Here is a 19,967-nt window from a genome sequence, read left to right as displayed (position 1 = left end):
AAACTTATGAGAAAACATTAAATTTGCTTGTAGTCTATGTTCAGTTGACTTGAATGAAACTTTAGATTAAAAGATCTTTGTAGATTAAAATTCATCACATAATTTAATCTCAGCCAACAAACCTATAGTGTCCAAGTTGTTGTATAGATTATCAAAAAAAAAGAAAAAAGAAAAAAAAGCCAACACACATTTTATGTGCCTAAATGATCATTTTAGGCTTAACACCAACCTAAAAACGAAAACGTCCGATCAAATATCCGGGATCATTTCATTTAGAAACTAACTAATTATGCTTTATAAACCTCTTTTCAATTCCTAGTACAGATTCTAGCCCAACAGAATCAACCTAACTGAAGAATACATGAAAAATGGCTTTTCAAAGAACTGTATAAAAGAACACTGCTACTTGTTTGTATAAAAGCACACCAAATATATATGCAAGAATATAGATATTTGTCTGCTGGTTTCGTATGTAAAATCGAAACAGCAGAGCCACATGAACACTCCGAGAACTCCGTGCTTCATGACAATTCTATTAGTGAGTCCCCCAAAATATCCCAAGCAGAGCTCGTTAGAGTTTCTGACCTAAACTGTAAATCTGAATTCTGAGTAGCAAGAATAACTTACATATCACAAAAAATAAAAAATAAAAGTAACATGTATAATGTGTCAGACTCTTGACCTAGCACTTTCCTATGCACCTCATGTAATTGTCAATAAAAATCTGAGAAGCAGGCACTATTATTGTCCCCCTTTTACAGAGAAACAACGGGGGCCCTGAGAGGCTGAGTAATTTACTGGGAAGCCAGTCTGGCTCAAGTCCCCCGTTTTCAAGCACTACTCTGCTGGCTTCTAAACCTGAAAGTCCACAGGGAATGTATGGAAACTGTATTTTAATACGTATCTGCTTTGAACAGGAAGAAAGGAGGTTTCAAAAAATAAGAAAAAGAATACTGCAAATATCATATAGTAGAAACAGGGTTTTATTTTTGAAAACAGAAAAAGTACCTAACATTCTAGAATACAATGTACCAATATTTTTATGTATCTGGCTTAGAATACTGAGAATGTACTGAAGGATCTGCACTCGTATCTTTTAAAAACATGAACCTTTTTGGAAACCTGCTTTTATTTATATATGGAATAAAACAGGAAAACCTGTTTTAATTTATATGTGAATAAGAGTACTTTGCTTGAAGAATATAAAACTACATACTAAAGAGTAACAGCAAATTCTGAAGCTTTATTAAATTCAATGACTACATATGTACATACCCAAAGTCCTTTTAAATGATTTCCATCCGGGGCCTAATGTTGATATCAATAATGGTTTGATTCTAAAACTGATTTTTTATCTCTTGCTTTGTATAGTTTATCTACAGTGTATTCCAATCCTCTGTCACCCGTTCCTTGTGGCGGACGTTCTAGGTGCCGATGGATCTGAGGCTTATCAGGCTGAAAACTCCCAGAACTTCAGACCTGGAGGAGGCCCAGTGAGAAGATCATGAAGAGAGACATCGGATGACAGTGGGCATCTGTGAGAGTTTCACACCCGTTCTTCCAGGCGCTCCAAAGAGCACGTTCTCTGGGGAAACCAGTTCTTAAAGCGAAGGAGGCGCCACTATGCCTGAGTACTAACTGTTCTTTTCCCATTGGTGTTTGTGTCATTTTCTGGACTGCTACTTTTTATGGATTCCAGCAAATTTTTAATTCTTTCACTTGCAGGCTTCTTCCTTTTCTTCTTGGCAAGAGACACACTATTTACCACCGACGGAAGCAGCAGCGTTGCCAGCCCCCAGGGCCGATTACTGGATGGGGAAGGGCGATCTTTATCCTCCTGACTTAAAATCCAGGCACTTTCTCTGGCCAGATCTACAAATTTTTGTAGCTGGTTTTGATTTACATTTTTGCTGATGTTGAGAGAAGTTTCAAAAGGATTCTGAATATGCAGGGGAGAAGACTCAGGTTTGTTCTGTTCCCTTCCCTGCAGATTTTTATAAAGAAGAAAAAATGTATAAATATATGAAAGGCTCGACTAGAAGAACAATTTAGTCTAATAAAATGTCAAAAACAGGAAATCCCAGCATTTACTTTACAGATTAAAGAACTGCTTTCCTAAGAGAATTGGGTATGTATGCATGGTGTGTGTGTGTGTGTGTGTGTGTGTGTGTGTGTACTTCTGACTGGGTTTTTTTAACCACTATAGTTTTGCGACTTTTCTTTAGAGAAATATAAATTAGGTTTATAGCTATGGATGATGATGCTCAGATGGGAGTTATCTAGACTAACTAAATCAACAGAAGTATTTTTAAAGTATCAACTGACCTAAGAGGATAAAGCAAGGAAGGGAAAAAAGTGAAAAATAGCAGAAAATAAAATGAAGACACACTTATTTTTGAGACTTGCTAAAAACAAATAGAAGCACACAAAATTAGAATCCTTAAATTAAATATAGTAACTAATGTTTCCCAAGAATAAAGTCAGAAAGGAAGAGAAGGAACAAAAGATTATTCATTATTCATTATAAAACACTGCAAGTTTTCTATTATATTCCTAAAGATCCAACTTCTATAAGCCGCTGACAGGTAAGGCCACATCCCATAGAAATAAAAGAAAAGCTAAAGTTGTGCTTCATACGACCAGCAGTGATGCATTAGTATATATAATCTTCTCTTTCAAATGATACCACACATATTACTAAAATATTAACAAGACACATGCTCCAATGTGAGCAGCATCTCTTTATTCCCTAACTGCTCTCAAGCCCTACCCAGCAGGGGTCCTGCTGATCCAACACCCCTGAGGCCCAGGGGTAAGAGGACAAAAAGGATAAAGAACTTCATGTGATCAGTGATCTTCTCATACAGAATCTAAGCCATATGAGCTTGCATTCCAGAGCTGTGTCCCCTCCTTCTCCACTCTCCACACTTTTTTGTTGTTGTTGCTGTTAAACAAAATCTCCATAAGCAGGATAAGAGGCAAGAATGAAAAAAGGGAAGAGGTAAATAAAACAACAAAACAGAGTATCTGATTATATGTTTTATACAGCCAATCTTAAAATGGCTGTAACCAAGTACCCAAATGCTAAACAGAATAAACCCAAACAGAGAGCTACCTCAAGTATCCCTCATTTGGTAACAAATTTTGCCTAGGATTCTGCTCTGAATTTTCTTTAAAAAAAAAAAAAAAAAAAAAAAAAAAGTCTACCATTCCAGCTACTCACATGAATCCAAATCACAAATTCATTTGCCCAAATAAATTTAGAGCTCAAATTGAGAGAACCACTAAAATCAAAATGGCTGGGTATCCTACTTCTTCCATGAACACAAAAGCAGTTTAATAAGAAGTATATATAAAATTATGTTTTCCAGAAGATTTTTCAGAATATATTCCACATTTTGAAGGAGGCAGTATTAGATGCTGAAAGAGCTGGGTTTTGCTCTTCCAAATAACTAAATTAATGATCTTACATAGCTCCTTTGGGCATCGATTTCCTTATTAGTATCTACTACTTTGGAGCTGAAATATACTAACATGTTAGAGTGCTCTGAAAACTAATTAAACACCAGTATAGCAGAAGACCACTTAGTCATTAAATATTAAAATATTATTTACCTGTCGAATATTTATGGAATTTTTATTGAAAGCGAAATTGCCAAAATATTCAAAAAATTCTTTCAGTAGAGATTCTGTAAGAAAATAAAACAAGGAAAATAAGAGGAAGGTCTATCTCAATTAAAAACAAAGAAAAAAAAAACACCTACCTAGTGTTTCTGTGTTTCCTGAAGGTTTAATTCTATTCAAGTCACTAATAAACGTACAGTTGTGGCCTTCTATTATGCATTTATCTTCTGCACCTTCAAAAAACAGAAATGGAAAATTTTCACATTTCAAAGATATTGTCTACTTCAGAAAAGGATTCGGTAATTAACTAAATCAAAGTTACAGATTAATGTATCCTATTATTAGTGTTATACATATTTACAGTGAATAGGATTTAAAACTTCTTACCAAAAAGATTTGAGACTAATTACAGTTCAGTGAAATTAGCATTACATTTTTTTTTTTTTTAGCATACTAAAGTTGTCTATCAACAACTCAACGATTCTTAATCTATCTTTTGAGGTCATCAGTTTTTCAGTTATAAATGAAAATGTAGATAGCTCCCACCTTTCACCAACTCAAATGTTGGCACTATCTTTGATCAAAATACTGAATTTCCTCTCCATTTCTATCCTCATCACCCCTTCATGCATGTATTTGCAACAATTCATCCACAACACAAATTGAATGGTCTAAGAGTTTTGAAGAACTTCTGGTGATTTCTAAAATGCAGTATTTTGGCAAAACTAGAATTCACTACCACAAAGTAAACAACACCCTAGACTTAAGCATTCATCTCTTCTAATAGTACCTGTATCTTCAGAAGGGTTCATCCCCCTCATGATAAATATACAGCCAGCATGAAATTCCTCGTCCATTCTAACCTACCTTCCACTGTACAGTAAGCAGGCAAATTCTCATTCTTCAAAAATCGAATTAACAGCCACCTCATCTGAAAGCATTTCCCAACTCCAAGCTGGCCATCCTCCATTAGTTATTTCACACTTCATCAGCACTTAACTGACTGCCCTGTGATTGTGTATGCACGCTGCCCATGCCCCTACCCCAGTCTGGGATTACAAATGTCGCTGTCCCATTCATTATTCCCCCTCTCCACATCCAGTCTAGCCACAAATGTCTAGCATACAGCAGGCACATAATCAGTAATCTGAATGATCAATTATATTTTGAAGGGACTAAATACAGAAATCAGAAAGAGATAGATAAGGGCCCTTCAAATTTTTGTCTCCCTTTTTTTTTTTGTCATTTTTTATATTTTTTGTTAAGACCTGGGTCACTAATAGAATTTCTCAAGTTACTCTATATCCTAACATATTAATTTTATGTATTTTTTTAAAAGATTTATTTATTTAGAGAGGGAGGGAAAGAACATGCACATGATGAGAGGCAGGGGGAGAAGGACAGGGGAAGCTCTGCACTGAGCACAGAGCCTGATGTGGGCCTCAATCCCAGGACTATGAGATCACCTGAGAGGAAAACAAGAGTCAGATGCTTCAGTAACTGAGCTATCCAGGCACCCCATATATTTATTTTAATAGCAAATTATATGTCCTCTATTACATTACCTAAAGTACCCTGAAGAACTTATACTCAGTTATACTTAGATCTATTTCTCTTTAAAGATTTTATTTATTTGAGAGAAGGAGAGAGAGAGAGTACAAGAGAGCCTATGCATGAACAGGGGCGGGGGGGGGGGGGGTGACAGGGCAGCAAAGAGGGACAACCTTGATTTCTGACCATGGAGCCTGATGCTCTGCTCAATCCCAGCACCCGGAGATCATGACCTGAGCCGACGTCAGATGCTTAACGGACTGAGCCACCCAGGCGCTCCACACTTAGATCTATTTTTTATGGGACCCAGGCAGGCACATGTTTTACTCTTTCAAATTATCAACAGTTATATTTCTTGTGACATAGTGACAGTCACATATATTGATGTTATTTTAGCTGTTTTGTCTTTTTTCAGGAAGGTATTTCCAATTAAAGCATCACAGAAAAATGAGGTCCACATTAAAACATTTTGAGATCTGTACAATAATGAAAAACAGAGACTGTCTCTGTGACCGCTACTTCTCACTAAAGGGTTAACAGAGTGTATTAAAACTTGAAGGACAAAAAAAATATCCTCTGATTTAAGATAGGGCCATCTTTATTTTTTCAAAATTCCTAAGGCTTTCAAACCTAGCGGCTTGGCTGTCAAGTCTTTCCCCTCCTATCGTCTCTGCCCCATTTATCGACTGTAACACCTAGACAACATGCACACAATCCAATATAATAGTCACCAGCCACATGTGGCTATTAAAATAAAAAATTCACTTCCTTGACCACACTAATCATACTTCAAGTGCCTAAGAGCCACAAGTGACCAGTGCCTACCCTCCTATGTACAATATGGATCTGAAACATTCCTATCATCACAGAAAGTTCTATTGGATAGTACTGCAATAGAAAAATGATTCCCAACCTATTCAGACATATGAACCGTATCACTATTAGTTTAAACCTGCGGTACTCTTTTCTTAAAAGTATTGTATGACATAGCGACAAAAATTTCTAAGTAAATACAAACTCCCGGTCATGAGGAAAAGAGCCAGGTAAGCACCTTAATTAACCCGTATTAGGAGCTTGATGACACATTCCCCCACCTTCACGTTAAGTGAGCTTAGAAACTATGAAAAAGTAAGGTTATGTATTTACTAAATTTGATTTCCTTGCTTCTTTTGGAAACCTCAGAGCCTCATGGATTGGTACATCCATAACTCTTTTTCAGCACAGTATACATGACACATGAAATGCACCGAGTAATCTTCCCAGAGACATAGATAGCTACATCGATAACTTACCCACGGTCTTCCAGGCAATTAATATCCACACTATAGAATTCATAATTAGTAACAGGGATCACTACTGGCACTCTTAATAGATTACTGAGGGGCTGCAGTACCGATAACCACGTCTACGGGCTGTGGATTATTCTGGTTAATCTTTCTGGTCAGAAGAACAAAATCTGTACTGTGCCAGCTACATGTATTTCTAGTAAGTCACCTGAAGTTGACAGGCACATAGGTAAGGGGCAGCATAACAGGAATAAAGTTCATTTGAAGGCTTACTATTTTTTTCTTGGTAACACATCTTTTGTGATGTCCCATTTTTATAAGAGGAGCTTACTGGAACAAAGCTTGAAGAGCTAAAAATCGAAACTATATTCAGCTTCTAGTAGAACTATTAACAGGTCCAAACATTCCAGTATGCTACAGATCAGCAGTAATTAAATGGGAGAAGCCAACAGGTGATCCGTGCTGTATAATTAATGCAGACAGTTTAACACGAGGGGCGGAGATGCTATTCACTTAGACACATCACCCTTTTGTTTCCTTCTAACCTACGCAGCCAGAATGCTTTCCGAAATGCCCATCCAAGCAACTGCCTCTCAAGCACTTGGACCTAACCTTGTGAAGAATGTGTTATGGTGGTATCTGTGTTATCAAAGGAGCTTTATTTATTGCCTCGTAGCTCACTCAACTCCAGAATGTGACTCAGATACTATTCTTCTCACACGCACATCTATATACAGATCGTTCCCTATTAATCACTCACGCTCATCAACGCACAGGGTAAGGTTTTACCTGCTTCTCCCACCATGCCATGTGCTCCAATAACACTCGGCCTTTCCAGGAGGGAGCCAATATTCTGATTAAGAGCACATACTATGGGGGTAAAGATGATGAAAGGAACACAAGCGTCTATCTTCACCCCCTTCCCAAACACCAATGAAATGACACTAAAATGACATAAAATCTTAAAGATGGAGAACAGAAGAAATATGAACCAAAAACTTTTCAGTTTTAGAACAGATGGACAAGCAGCGAAGACTTAGGAGATCTGAAAAGACTGAATCCTGAACTAGCAGTAAAGAAAGCCAAGAAAAACCCCGATCTACAAGGCAGAGCTCTCAACAACTCAGGAGCTGCGAGCACTAGGGCTAACTGGAAGCACCAAGACTGGAGCCTGATGGCTGAGAAAGCAGTCAGACTCCCCCAGATCTCCTCTTTCTGGACAGAAAACCTTAGGCTTACTTTGGACAGGGTAAAAGAAAGGATATCTATACACAAGAAGACAGGAGACACAGCTGAGGGTAGGAACATTGTTCTATAAGGAACAGTAAGTAAACAAAAGCGTAGTAAATGTCTACGTGACAGCATGCTAGTAATGGGGTCTTTTCTTCCAGAAAAATAAGAGTCATGGGGAATCTGAGTAGCTCAAGAGGAATGACCCAGACAGTGAAATAAAGCACCCTGAGATCATGACCTGAGCCGAAGGCAGAGGCTTTAACCTACTGAGCCACCCAGGTACCCCATCAACTGGACTTTTGAGTTCCTAACTCAAACATGAGCTGGAAATCAAAGACTACCAGACACCTGAGGAAGGCCTCTAACATGACACTAAACTTAAAATGAAAAATGAATAAAATGAAAAAAAAATTTAGAAAAACAGAAGCTATATAAGGAAGAATTAATAAATAGAATATTTGATGACTGACTATTTTGACAAAAGATTTAGACAACTAATCGCAAGCTGGAGATTCAAGTAATGTTAAGTACATGAAAAACTAAGCAAACAAGAAAATAAGGAATATTAAAAACTATTCCAAAGAACAGAAAAAGTTGGGAGGAATGAAAATTAATTTTAATTTATTCCATGGATTAGACAGGAACAATATTTACATAGTCATAAAAGTATAAAGAGTACATAGCAAAATTAAGCCATAGCCACATTCAGAGTATGAGGCATGGAAGAGATGTGTGTATGGTGAGGAAAAAAGGTAATTCCTCTTCTTCCATAAAGGGAAGTTATACATACTGCCTAAAACTAAAAATCAAGAAACACGGTCATCGTTTTGCAACATATACAAATACTGAATCATCACGCTCTATTACCTAAAACCCATATAAAGTTGTACATGCCAATTCCACTCCCTGGTTAAATAGAGAAATTATGATACTTTCTGAAAATATAGTTTATAACAGCAAACAGATCAGCTGAAAGAGTTAAAAGGGGCTACCTACAGAGAGAGGCAAAAGGAATAGAAGGCAGAGGCTCAGAGTGTGAGTTGTTACTAAATTTGTAGAATATTTTACTCTTCATCTATTATGTGCATCTGTACTTTGGTAGAACTGAACTTTCAAAATCAGTTCTTTTCACCAAACACCATTAAGAGAATGAAAAGGGAACCACAGTATGTATTTATTTGAGATATACAGACATACACATAAATCCGCAATGTATGACTAAGGACTCATGGGGAATACATAAAGAATTCCTACAAATGAATCTTTGAAGAAGACAAGCCAAGAGCAAAATTGGCAAAAGACGTAAAGAATTACTCAATTACTCAAGTGACTGATGTAGATATGAAAAGGTGCTCAACTTCATTAGTCATTAGGGAAAAGAAAACCAAAACTCGCCATGATGCCCCTACACATACATTTAGAACAGCTACCATAAAAAAAGATAACACCACGTGTTGGCAAAGATATAGAGCAATTAGAACTTGTCCATAATGCCTGTGGGAGTTTACACTTTGGAAAACTGGCAGCATCTACTGAAGCTGAATATACCCAAATCCCAAGACTCAGAAATTCTACTCCTAGTTTATACTTGACAGGAGAGCCTATGCTCACCAAAAGAAATGTGCTAGAACGATATTAGTAATTACCTGTAATGTCCCAAACTACAAATTATTTATGTGCCCATCAAAAGTAGAATTAAAAATATTTTTTGTTTTGTTCACGTAGAAGAATACTGTGCCACAATGATGAGTGGTCCACGAATACACAAATAGTAGGAATGAATCTCCTAAACACAATACTGAGAGGGAAGAAACCAGATCCCAAACAATACACTCTCTATGAGACATAAACAGGTAAAATGAACCCATGCTGTGGAAAGGGGGCGTGGGGAGGGCGTGAAAGGGCCGGAAGGGAAGACAGCTAGTGCTTCTGTGGTATTTTCACTCAGGGAGGACTTTCCATGGGTGTGTTCAGTTTGTGAAACTGATACATATACACACATGTACTTCTAGATGTAATATATTTCAGTTACCTTAAGAAATTTGGAAAACCTCTCAAAGTTTTCTCACCTATGAAAATAGTAAATGTGCCTTATAAGATTTGCTGGGAGGACTGAATGAGATGGTGTATATGATTTTTTAGCCAAGTGCCCAGCACAGAGTCAGCACCCAATAAATTGTTACTGCATCACACAGAACTAACAATTAAGACTCTCTTCCATCCTGGGGTTTCTGCATCAAAACTGCCAAAGATATTATACCCTGTCATTTCTTCCTCAAACCTTTAATTCATCGCAGGAAGGAAGCACAGGGATCCTAAACAAAAAGGTATAATCTAACAACTGTTTATGAAAGGAAAATGCCACAGAAAGCACTAAGTGAAGAAGTAAATTTAACAAAGGCAGCAAAGCCAAAGTAGGAGAGAACACACAATAACAGACATAATGGGGAAAGGAGAGGAGATTATAAGAAAACACAAAGAAAGAGAAATTCAAGAGTAACTGAAATATGAAAGTTTCCATCATGCTCAGTACAAAAAGCTCTCAACTGTGAAACGCTCAGCCTATCCTCTGAAGTCTGTTTACTGAACTTTTCCTAGGAACCCAATACTATGCCAGGAACGGGAGATGCAGAAATGAATCAAAGACTGCCTGCCCTAAAAAGGCTGGGCCAACACAGGCAGGTAAGTAAGTCGGCAACGTGACAGCTGTTACAATACAGGTGTGTAGCAGGTGTTGGAAGCCAACAGAGCGCTACCTCCAGGAAGGCAGGCAGCGGGGAGCCAGCCGGGAGTGACCTAACAAATGAGATCTTGGACTGGGTTCGTCTTCTCCCTTCCCTGGCAGAACCCTGAAGAGCTTCTCTCCATGGGAGAAGAGGAGGCAGTGAGAAGAAGGCCGTATCAGGCAAAGACGGTACACAAGAGCAGAACGTGAGGATGAGCAAGGAGGGTAGAGTGCTGAGCCTCCAGATTTGCACACAGAAGTGAATGTAAGAGAAGACGAGGAAAGGGAAGGTCAAAGGGACCCTAAATACAACTCTACGACCTCTGGATTATTCTAAGTTCCAACCAGGTTTATAAGGCCCTAGAAGTGATAGAAGGTGTTCCAGAAATTCATGTCGCCTTCTATTAATAAACAAGCAAGCAAGCAAATATTCTTTTTTAAATAAGACAAATTGAGAGCCACTATCTGAACATCGAGGGACAGGCACGATGTAGATTATACCCAAAGACTTAACTCAGCCAATCAACCATAGAGCACCTGAGATGGTTTTAACAGTTTCAGAGTTTAACATTGTTTTTATTCTTAGGTCCTGTTGCATATACCAATGTAGGACCACTGGTTAAAATCAGGAAGTATAACAAAAATGGAATCTGAAAAATACCTCAATGAATAAAAAAAATATTTTTATAAAGTCTCCTTAAAATAATCTTCACCACATCCTCAATATACATTCATTTATGAAAAAATCTTTTAGAACAAATTCAAGGTATTATCAGAACTTCAAAAAATCAAAGATAAAAAAGCAGCAATAATGCTATCAAATTCGTGTATTCATTTACTGGCAATTCACACCCACAATGTGCTGTGTGTGGAGATGTAGCTGCAAAAAGCAGCCTGAAAATTTCTCTTACAGTGTTTAAAAGCTATCACAAGGAGAGCCTGGGTGGCTCAGTGGGTTAAGCGGCTGCTATCAGCTCAGGTCTGATCCCAGGCCCCAGGATGGAGTCCCACACTGGGCCCCCTGCTCAGCAGGGAGTCTGCTTCTCCCGCTGCCTGCCGCTCCCCTGCCTGTGCTTTCTCTCTCTGTCAAATAAATAAATAAAATCTTAAAAAAAAAAAAAAAAAAAAGCTAACACAAAAAATTGTAAACAACTAATGTGGTATTTTAAAATAGAAAATTAAAGAATTCCAAAACTAGTGTGTCTGTTTTGATGCCATTAGATGTGAATAAAGGTAAATTGTTTTAAAAAACAATTTTAATTGTTTTTGTTTATTCCATTTGTTTTTGTTTATTTAATTGTTTTTTGTTAATTGTTTATTCCAGAATAAACCTGGAATAAAACCTCAACATGTCATTTTAAGTTTGTCCACCAATCACATTCTTTTTCTAAAATAATTAGCAGAAATTTTTTCAAAGAGATTTTAGGAAGTTACCTAAGGATTTCAAGTGAGAATAATATAATAAGAGATGAATTTTTGACCATCATTCTGCTAGTTACAAATAGACTGGTGGGAAACAAATGGAGGTAAGGAGAGAAGGTAGGAGACCTGCTCCCAGGAAGGGTATGTCAGGGGTCCTCTGGCAGGAGTGGCAGTTCCCGTGCAACTGGAAAAGAGCAACAGGCTGTTAGGAACAGTTTGCCCCCCACGTCAACTTGCCTCTGTTCTTCCTCCTTTTCATAGCTTCTGCTTTCCTTAGCTTCTAAACTCCAAGAGTTCCATGATTTTTCCCCAAAATGGTTTCTGCGAGGGCAGTTTTTTTTTTTTTTTTAAGATTTTATTTATTTTTTTGACAGAGAGAGACACAGCAAGAGAGGCAACACAGCAGAAGGAGTGGGAGAGGGAGAAGCAGGCTTCCCTGCTGGGCAGAGAGCTGGATGCGGGGCTCGATCGCAGCTCGCTGGGATCACGACCTGAGCCGAAGCCAGAGGCTTAACAACTGATGCACCCAGGCACCCCTGTGAGGGCAGTTTTGAGCATTAGTGCACACAGCAAAGGTTGAAGAGGAAGTGCTATTTACAGGTTGTTTACTGTGAGGAAATACCCACATTTTACGTCTGTCTGTCTGTCTGTGTGTCTGCCTTATGCCTCTACCAGACTGTGAATTACCTAAGAATATCATCCATATCTTCACTGTGCCAAAAATGCAAGCTAATGTACAATAAGCAACCAGGAAATATTGAGTGAATGAATGACCCAAACAATGAAAGAGCACAGCCATGGCTGTTGCCTCTTTAGTTCAACCTCAAGAGAGAGATTCATGACCACTACCCTGCCTTCTGAAAACTTCCTACTGTCTTACCCTATCACACTGAGCGTTTTTAAAGCTCGGTTTCAAGCTATACCAGTGCTTAACAGGGTTCACAGGAAGAATTACTTCTAATTTGGATAATGAGAGAAGGTGGCACAGAAGAGAGAACTGAGAGAAGTCACGGTCCAGGCAGAAAAACAAAGAGTCTGAATGAGGAGAGGCATCACGGTATGAGCGCAATGTGAGCAGCGTGAGGAGGGACAGGAGAAGAGGCTGGGGGGTCGGGTGTGGCCAAATAAGTGAAGATCTTCAATAAATACCAAGCTATGTAAATGGAGATTTATTCCATAGGGAATAAAATCCCCTTAAGGTTATTTTAAGCCAGGAAGCTTCCGAGATGTACTTTTATCTGGCAGCAGCACACAGGATGGGTAGAAGACACAGTGGCTATACATTCTGAGCATATTCCTTACTTACCTTCTTTTCAGGATTTAGAACTGTTCATACTTTAGTATCTCCGCAAGCAGTCTACCAAAATGTCAATTCATTCATGACATAAATTTTACAATAATTTTACAATAATTTTACAATAATTTTACAATAATTTGTAAATTAATTTGTAATTGTAATTGTAAATATTTGTAAAATAATAATTTTACAATAATTTTACAATAATTCACCCAAGATTGCTTGTAAGCTTTTAACTAAAAAACTAAAAACTAAAAAACTAAAAATTTAGGATCTTTAAAACATTATGAAACTTTTTAGCAACTTCAAGAAAAATCTGGAAATAAATTCAGATTTGGAAAGCCATCACCGAAACTCTGATCCACTCAAAAGTTGTATCTGGGATGTGTTTTTTCTCCCCAAGGTCATTGCAGGCTTGGTCAGTAAGAGAGAAGCTCCTGTTTCATGATAGCTGTAAACAACCTTGCCAACTGACACAAACAGGACAGAACTCTAAGGGCCTCAGCTTCGCAAATCATCTGCTCTCATGACCCCTTGCCCTTGTGGGCGTTAAAAAATACAAAGCACTTTAATTTTAGGGTCACAAAGTTTTAAAAATACAGGAGACAAATTTTATGACTAATAAACAAACACACGTGTCTGATAACACATGGTAATTATACTCACTTAAAATGTCAGAAAGAGAAAACAGACTGCTTCCAGTCTTACCTGCTAGGGATTTTAGGTAGTCAAGTGTTGGAAGAATAGGGGGTGATCTCCTCTGGAGAAAAAAGATGACCATCATTGTAAGAGAGAAATTTGTAATCCAAGAACCAGGAATACTACTCGTTAATGAATGTGCTCGAGCCCAACACCGAATACAGAACACCAAGGCTCTCACTCTTGAGTCGAGAGCACCATAAATATAAAGGAGTTCAGAACTTTTCAAGGCAATCCTTCAAACGAAAAAAAAAAAAAAAGAATTTTCAAACCCCAAATTATGGCTCCAGAGTAGAGTAAAAACACATATCTGGAAACATACGTAAATATCTTACTGTTATCTATGCATACTCAGAACACCATGATCAGATAATCAAAAGCATTATGCATACGCAATATAAAATTTAATGTGAATGGCTGAATGTCAAATATATTCATTAACATTAAAACATTCTTTTAAATGCTGACAGTCCTAATGCAGTTGTAAAACTCAAAGTTCCTAAACATGACTTAAATAATAAAGGAAACACACTACATCTGTGCTCTTTAGTAACTATCAATAAAGACTGATACATTTGTAAATGAGAAGCTCTACACCTCACTTTCACACCTTAATTATCTAGTCCTTTCGTAAGCATGGAAAATATTCTACTTATTTTATCAAGAGAATATACAGGTCTTAAAATTCAGCCAAAACTACATAAGTCTAACATTTATAAAACCAAAAACCCATGAAGATAAAATGCCTTTTAAAGCAATCAAACTTTAGAACCTATTTTCAATAAGTTTCTTAGTCACAATGCAAAAAACTATTATTCAAAAATATTTTAAAATTAAGCTCCTACTGATCAAAACATGTCTTGTAATTTCCCAAAGAACCAAGAGAGGGCGCAAAACTTTAACAGTACCAACTTCAAACTATAAAGTTTCATCATGGCCTTTACTTCCTGAGTTTAAAGAGAACAGAAAAAGCGGCAAGTTAGAAAGTCCAGGTGATTAAATGTTTTATGTAAACAAATCTAAATTAAGCTGAAAATAAGTATCAAATAGTGCAAGGTATTTTATATAAAGAAACAATACAGGAGTATAAAAACCTGAAGGATAGTAAAACAAATTTTTAAAAACCTATCCCAACAAGACAATAAAAATAACACTACTACAAACAAAGGTGTCATTTTATTCTAGTTTACACACTATTAAAAAAAAAGTGGGGGCGCCTGGGTGGCTCAGTGGATTAAAGCCTCTGCTTTCGGCTCAGGTCATGATCCCAGGGTCCTGGGATTGAGCCCTACATCAGGTTCTCTGCTCGGGGGGGAGCCTGCTTCCTCCTCCTCTCTCTCTCTCTCTGTCTACTTGTGATCTCTGTCTGTCAAATAAATAAATAATATCTTAAAAAAATGTCATAATGATAGGAAGTGCATTACATATTTTTATTTATTTTTGAGAGAAAATTTTGAGAGAAATTTCAAAGCACTCAGCACTGACTTGTTAGTGAACACAAGTTGAAGCGAAACAGCTCTGGAATGGATTTTCTAAATCTGTTTTTGGTAAAGCGTATTTATCTAACAGATAATATAGTGAAATCTAATGCATGCAATGAGAATACTAGAGTTCTGAAATAAACTCAATTGAGAAGTTTCCCCGACTTAGAACGAAAGAAAAGGAATCAAAGTAGGAAAGAACGTGTCATTTGCACCCCATTTTTTTAAGGAAGCAGGTTGCTGGGATAATGAAATGAAAATATGCTGAAGGAAGAAACTATGCGGTCTGAAGCTGCATAGACTGCTTTCTGACTTAAGTAAACACCATATGGGTTTAGGACCCAAACTATATCTGGAGGCAATTCAAAGGTCAAACTCAAGGTGCTACTTTATTTTCTAAATACACGTGGAAGACTACATACAGAACATCTACTCTAGTGCTTTCATGTTGTCATCAGGCTACGTAAGTTAAGAACAACGAAACACAGTTCTCAGAAGATGATGTTAGGTATGGTAACACTTTAAACACAATATCCTAAGGTTTTATTCACGAAGACCAAAAAGCCAATAGATATGTATGAGAAAACATTGCCAATTTTTAAATCTAAGAGTCCAAAACTTTAAAAAGTTATTATTAAAACATATATGAATCCAAAGCCACTGTTTCTGTACAAGAAAAACTATGTTAAAACCTCATAATATTCACATTTAAGATAATAAATTCAAAAGATCATACCTATTATTAGTAGTCAAATCACACTGAAATCCAGAGGCCTGGTGTGAGAACCTCACAAGAGGACACCGAGCATTTAAGATTTTTTGTACACCCACACAACCAGGGCCAAAGTGGTCAAGGCATTCTCCTATCACAGACAGGATCTTCTGAGTTGCAATCCTTTCTGAAGGAACATTTTTCACTTGAAATTCCATCAGAAAATTTCCGGAGGTCTAAATAATAAAAACATTTGTAAATGGGAGCTTTCTATAAGAAGGAATTTCTTAAACTTTCTAGAAGGATGCTCTAAATCATTTTTGGCACAACGGAAACCAAAAAACAAGAAACACACTCAAAAAGTTCTTCATGAAATCAAAGCCAACAGTAGACTTAAAAAATCTTTAGTTGTCTTTTGTTTCTCCAGAGTATAAAGTACTAAATTAAAAAATCACTGGCTTTGTACAAATAACTGATATGCCACTATGTATTATATAACACGAAGTAACATTACATGTAGAACCACTGACTATAAATTCAGTGACCATCTGCCTTTTCCCAGTTAGCCATTACATTATAAAAGATGTTTTAACCCCACAGTAGTTAGAATAGGGAAGTACATGTACAAATCAAATCAAACAGCAAATCAATCCAAGAAAACAAAGTATAATCTGACTTTAACTATATATAGGAATTTAATACAAGTGACTCCATAAATCACTGGGATAAAATTCCTATTTAACAAATGAGTCAAGTAGCCACTGAAAAAAATAAACTAGATCCTGACTTAGCCCTTAACTAAAGTAAATGCAACATAAATCAGATTTACACACAAAAAGTTTTATCAGTAAAGTACTAGAAAACAATGAATGTTTTTGCAAGTAGTGAAGGATTTCCTAAGCATGATACAAAATTCCAGAAGACACAAAAGAAATATGATTGTATGAGACCATCTCAAGGTAAAGCATATATTCACTACTAGATAAAAGAGTAAAACAATTAATACATGTGTCATATAAAAGACTAATTTCCCAAATTTATGAAGTGTTTATGTAAATGAAAGGGAGAAAAACTCACCCAATTCTAAAAATAGGCCAAAAACAAAACAGAACAAAAAAAACACAAAAATAAATAACAGAAGAAATAAAAATGGTTAACAAAGGCAAAAAAAGATGCCCTTGTGGGGTGCCTGCGATCAAGCCCCACATCAGGCTCCCTGCTTAGTGGGAAGCCTGCTTTTCCCTCTCCCACTCCAATATGCTCTTGTTTTCTAGAAACAAAAGAAGAAATTAAAACAACACTGGGACTTTTCATTTATCAGTCTGCCAAAGACAAAAGGTTGCCAGGATCCCCACTGGTGGGCGTAGGGAAACAGGTATATCCTGTCGGTGGGAGTGTAAACTGGGACATATTTGGTAGATAACTGCAGTATCTATTGAAACTCTACTGTATACTCGGACCAGCTACTACAATTCTAGGAAATTATCCTTAAAAAAAACCACTTGCTTTGACAGGCCGATTTACAAAGCTGTTCACTCACTGTAGCATTATTTGTATGGCACACACCCTTTGGTAATTTAGCTTAATAAGGCCCCCTACCCTCAACCATGCATTTTCTAGAACCCATTCCTACTACAAGGATTCAGGCCCTAACAATGTTTATCGTAGAAATCCACCCCCTTGCTCCCAGCTGAGAGGACCAGGCATGGCAGCTGACGTAAGCACTGGAGGACTGTACCATACAGTCATCCGGAGGTCTCTCCTGGGAACTGGACCGGCGGTTCAGAGGCGACCATAAGGCCAAAATATGTACCTCAGAAGCTTTGGGGCAGGCACATTCTACATCGCAAGGACAAACAATGTAAAGAAAATCAGTCGGGGTGCAGAGAGTGTAATGAAGGGGAGAAAGAAAAATAAAGCAACTAAGTAGAAAAAAACTGAATACTGTATGGGCTCTTGATAATTTACACTTCCTACTTCTAGTTCTTTCCTAAGACTCATGGGTTCCTGGGCCTGGGTTCTAGGATGCTTCCTCTACTTCTTCATTTTGTTTAAGCTCGTTTGAGTTGGTTTCTGTGAACAACCAAGGAGTATTAACTAATACAGCTGTCAGTAAAAAAGGGGGAAAATACACCACCCTAACTAGCTAACAAATAAAGGGGTGGTTAAGTAAATTATGGTACATTCTTTCAGTGGAATACCCTGCAGCCACTGAAAAGGATGCAGGAGACGGAAATGCCATGGCACTATTAACTGGAGGGGGAAAAAAAAGAAAGATCAAGTTAAAATCTAAAGATTAACAGGTTTTTGTTACAAAAAAGAGTTTCTACATGTAAAGGAAAAAAATCCAAAACAAAATACATTAAAAGATTCACAATAGTTACCTCTGGAGGTGGTGGAACCATCAAAGATATTTACAGCACACATTTTGTAACTACTACTTTATAATCAGAAAAAAACTCCTTTAAAAATACATAGATATGACATGTTTACAAACAATCCCCACAAATAAATACGTTGTATTTTCTCTATTAATTGTCATCCGGGTTTTTTATTTACTAGGAAAAATTATACCTCAGAGAAGGAAGGATTTCCTTTAAAAACATTAAAACTTCAAAAATATAGCTTAGCTTCTTTTTTAAAACACCTTTCTAACTTTTGGTTGCCTAGTCTATTTAAGATTCATACCAATTTACATGGGAAGCAGGAAGCAAACAAGAGTAACCAACAAAGAGGGCACAGAGCTCCTCCACAGAAAACCAAAGAAGGAGAAACATCCCCCATCAGGACTAAGCAGTACCAGGAGAAAGAGATCTGGCGTCAAATCATCTCAGGATGGCAGAAGAAAAGCATCTGGGAGAGCGGTATCAGACCAGACGAGAGAGGAGTCATGACGAATTCAGATGTATAAGGGTTAGAAGTAATGCAGAAGGAAGGAGATGAGATTTTTAAAATTAAATACTATAAATGAGAGAAAAATAAAATCACGAAGTAACAAGTGAAAAATGACACCAGGGAAAAATAGATCTGAGTAAAGGTATCGGGGCCAAGAAATTGGAGAAACTGAACTGTAAGCGGGAATGTGACGGTTACTGAAGTTCTTCACCAAAGAGCCGACATTACCTTTCCAACATTCAGTAGGAAGTTTCTCTCTTTGCCTGGCTCTCTGCCTACTTGTGATCTCTGTCAAATAACTAACTAACTAACTAACTAAATATCTTAAAAACAAACAAACAAACAAACAAACAAACAAACCAGAGCTCAGTTCTCCACTGTGCCTTTCTACTGCCTTCAGCAGGACAAGCACAAGCCCCGCAGTTCACATTCCTCAGCCTGGGAGCTTGAGTGCCCCCTGCTGACCTGCTTTGGCCACACAGCCTTTAGCAACAGATAATCTAACTCATGGAGATCTGGGAGCTGTTTATCACCAAGGCATAGCCTGGACTAATCTGGCCAATGTGAGAAACAAGAGATACAGAACCACATGACGTAATTCTACTTACATAAATGCACTCTGCACGGAAATAAAACACAGCAATTAGGGAAGACACAGATGATAAAACCATACCTATCATCAGCAAAAATAAGATCCTCCCCCAAATTACTCTTCTCTTAGAAATAAAACTTGGAGAAATTCTTCACAGACACCTTATCAATAAACATTTACTAATTTTGCTGTACCTGACACTACTCTGTTTCAGATAAATTTTTAAAACATTACTGCATGTTCTTCATGACTACTCTGGTATTAGGCCACTATCCAATAAAAATAAAACACAGGGAGGGTAAGCACCTTGTCCACAGCAATGATTTAGACAATGGAATAGGACTTAGCCACCAATTTTTACTTCTGTGACCTAAATCCCGTCAGATGTAAACCCTTTAGAAAAAGAAAAACTAAAAGAAAGAGCAAGGCAGATTTTAGCTTAAAATTTTG

The 19,967-nt window shown here is 37.3% G+C and overlaps 1 protein-coding gene across 1 annotated transcript in view; it reads right to left on the bottom strand.

The window, feature by feature from the left end:
• Positions 1–768: 768 nt before the first annotated feature.
• LOC123947493 (mitochondrial poly(A) polymerase) overlaps positions 769–19,967 on the bottom strand; it is a 32,691-nt gene continuing 13,492 nt past the window's right edge. The window contains exons 5-9 of the mRNA XM_046013753.1: positions 16,055–16,266; positions 13,847–14,073; positions 3,765–3,857; positions 3,616–3,689; positions 769–1,984 (exon numbers count right to left, since the gene is read on the bottom strand). Of these exons, the coding sequence (XP_045869709.1) occupies positions 1,622–1,984; positions 3,616–3,689; positions 3,765–3,857; positions 13,847–14,073; positions 16,055–16,266 (969 nt within the window). The 3' untranslated portion in view covers positions 769–1,621. The remainder of the gene's footprint in view (positions 1,985–3,615; positions 3,690–3,764; positions 3,858–13,846; positions 14,074–16,054; positions 16,267–19,967) is intronic.

This window comes from Meles meles, chromosome 7 (genome assembly GCF_922984935.1).
Source record: "Meles meles chromosome 7, mMelMel3.1 paternal haplotype, whole genome shotgun sequence".
In the NCBI taxonomy this organism is placed as follows: Eukaryota; Metazoa; Chordata; class Mammalia; order Carnivora; family Mustelidae; genus Meles; species Meles meles.
This window is presented reverse-complemented; position numbering and strand designations above follow the sequence as displayed.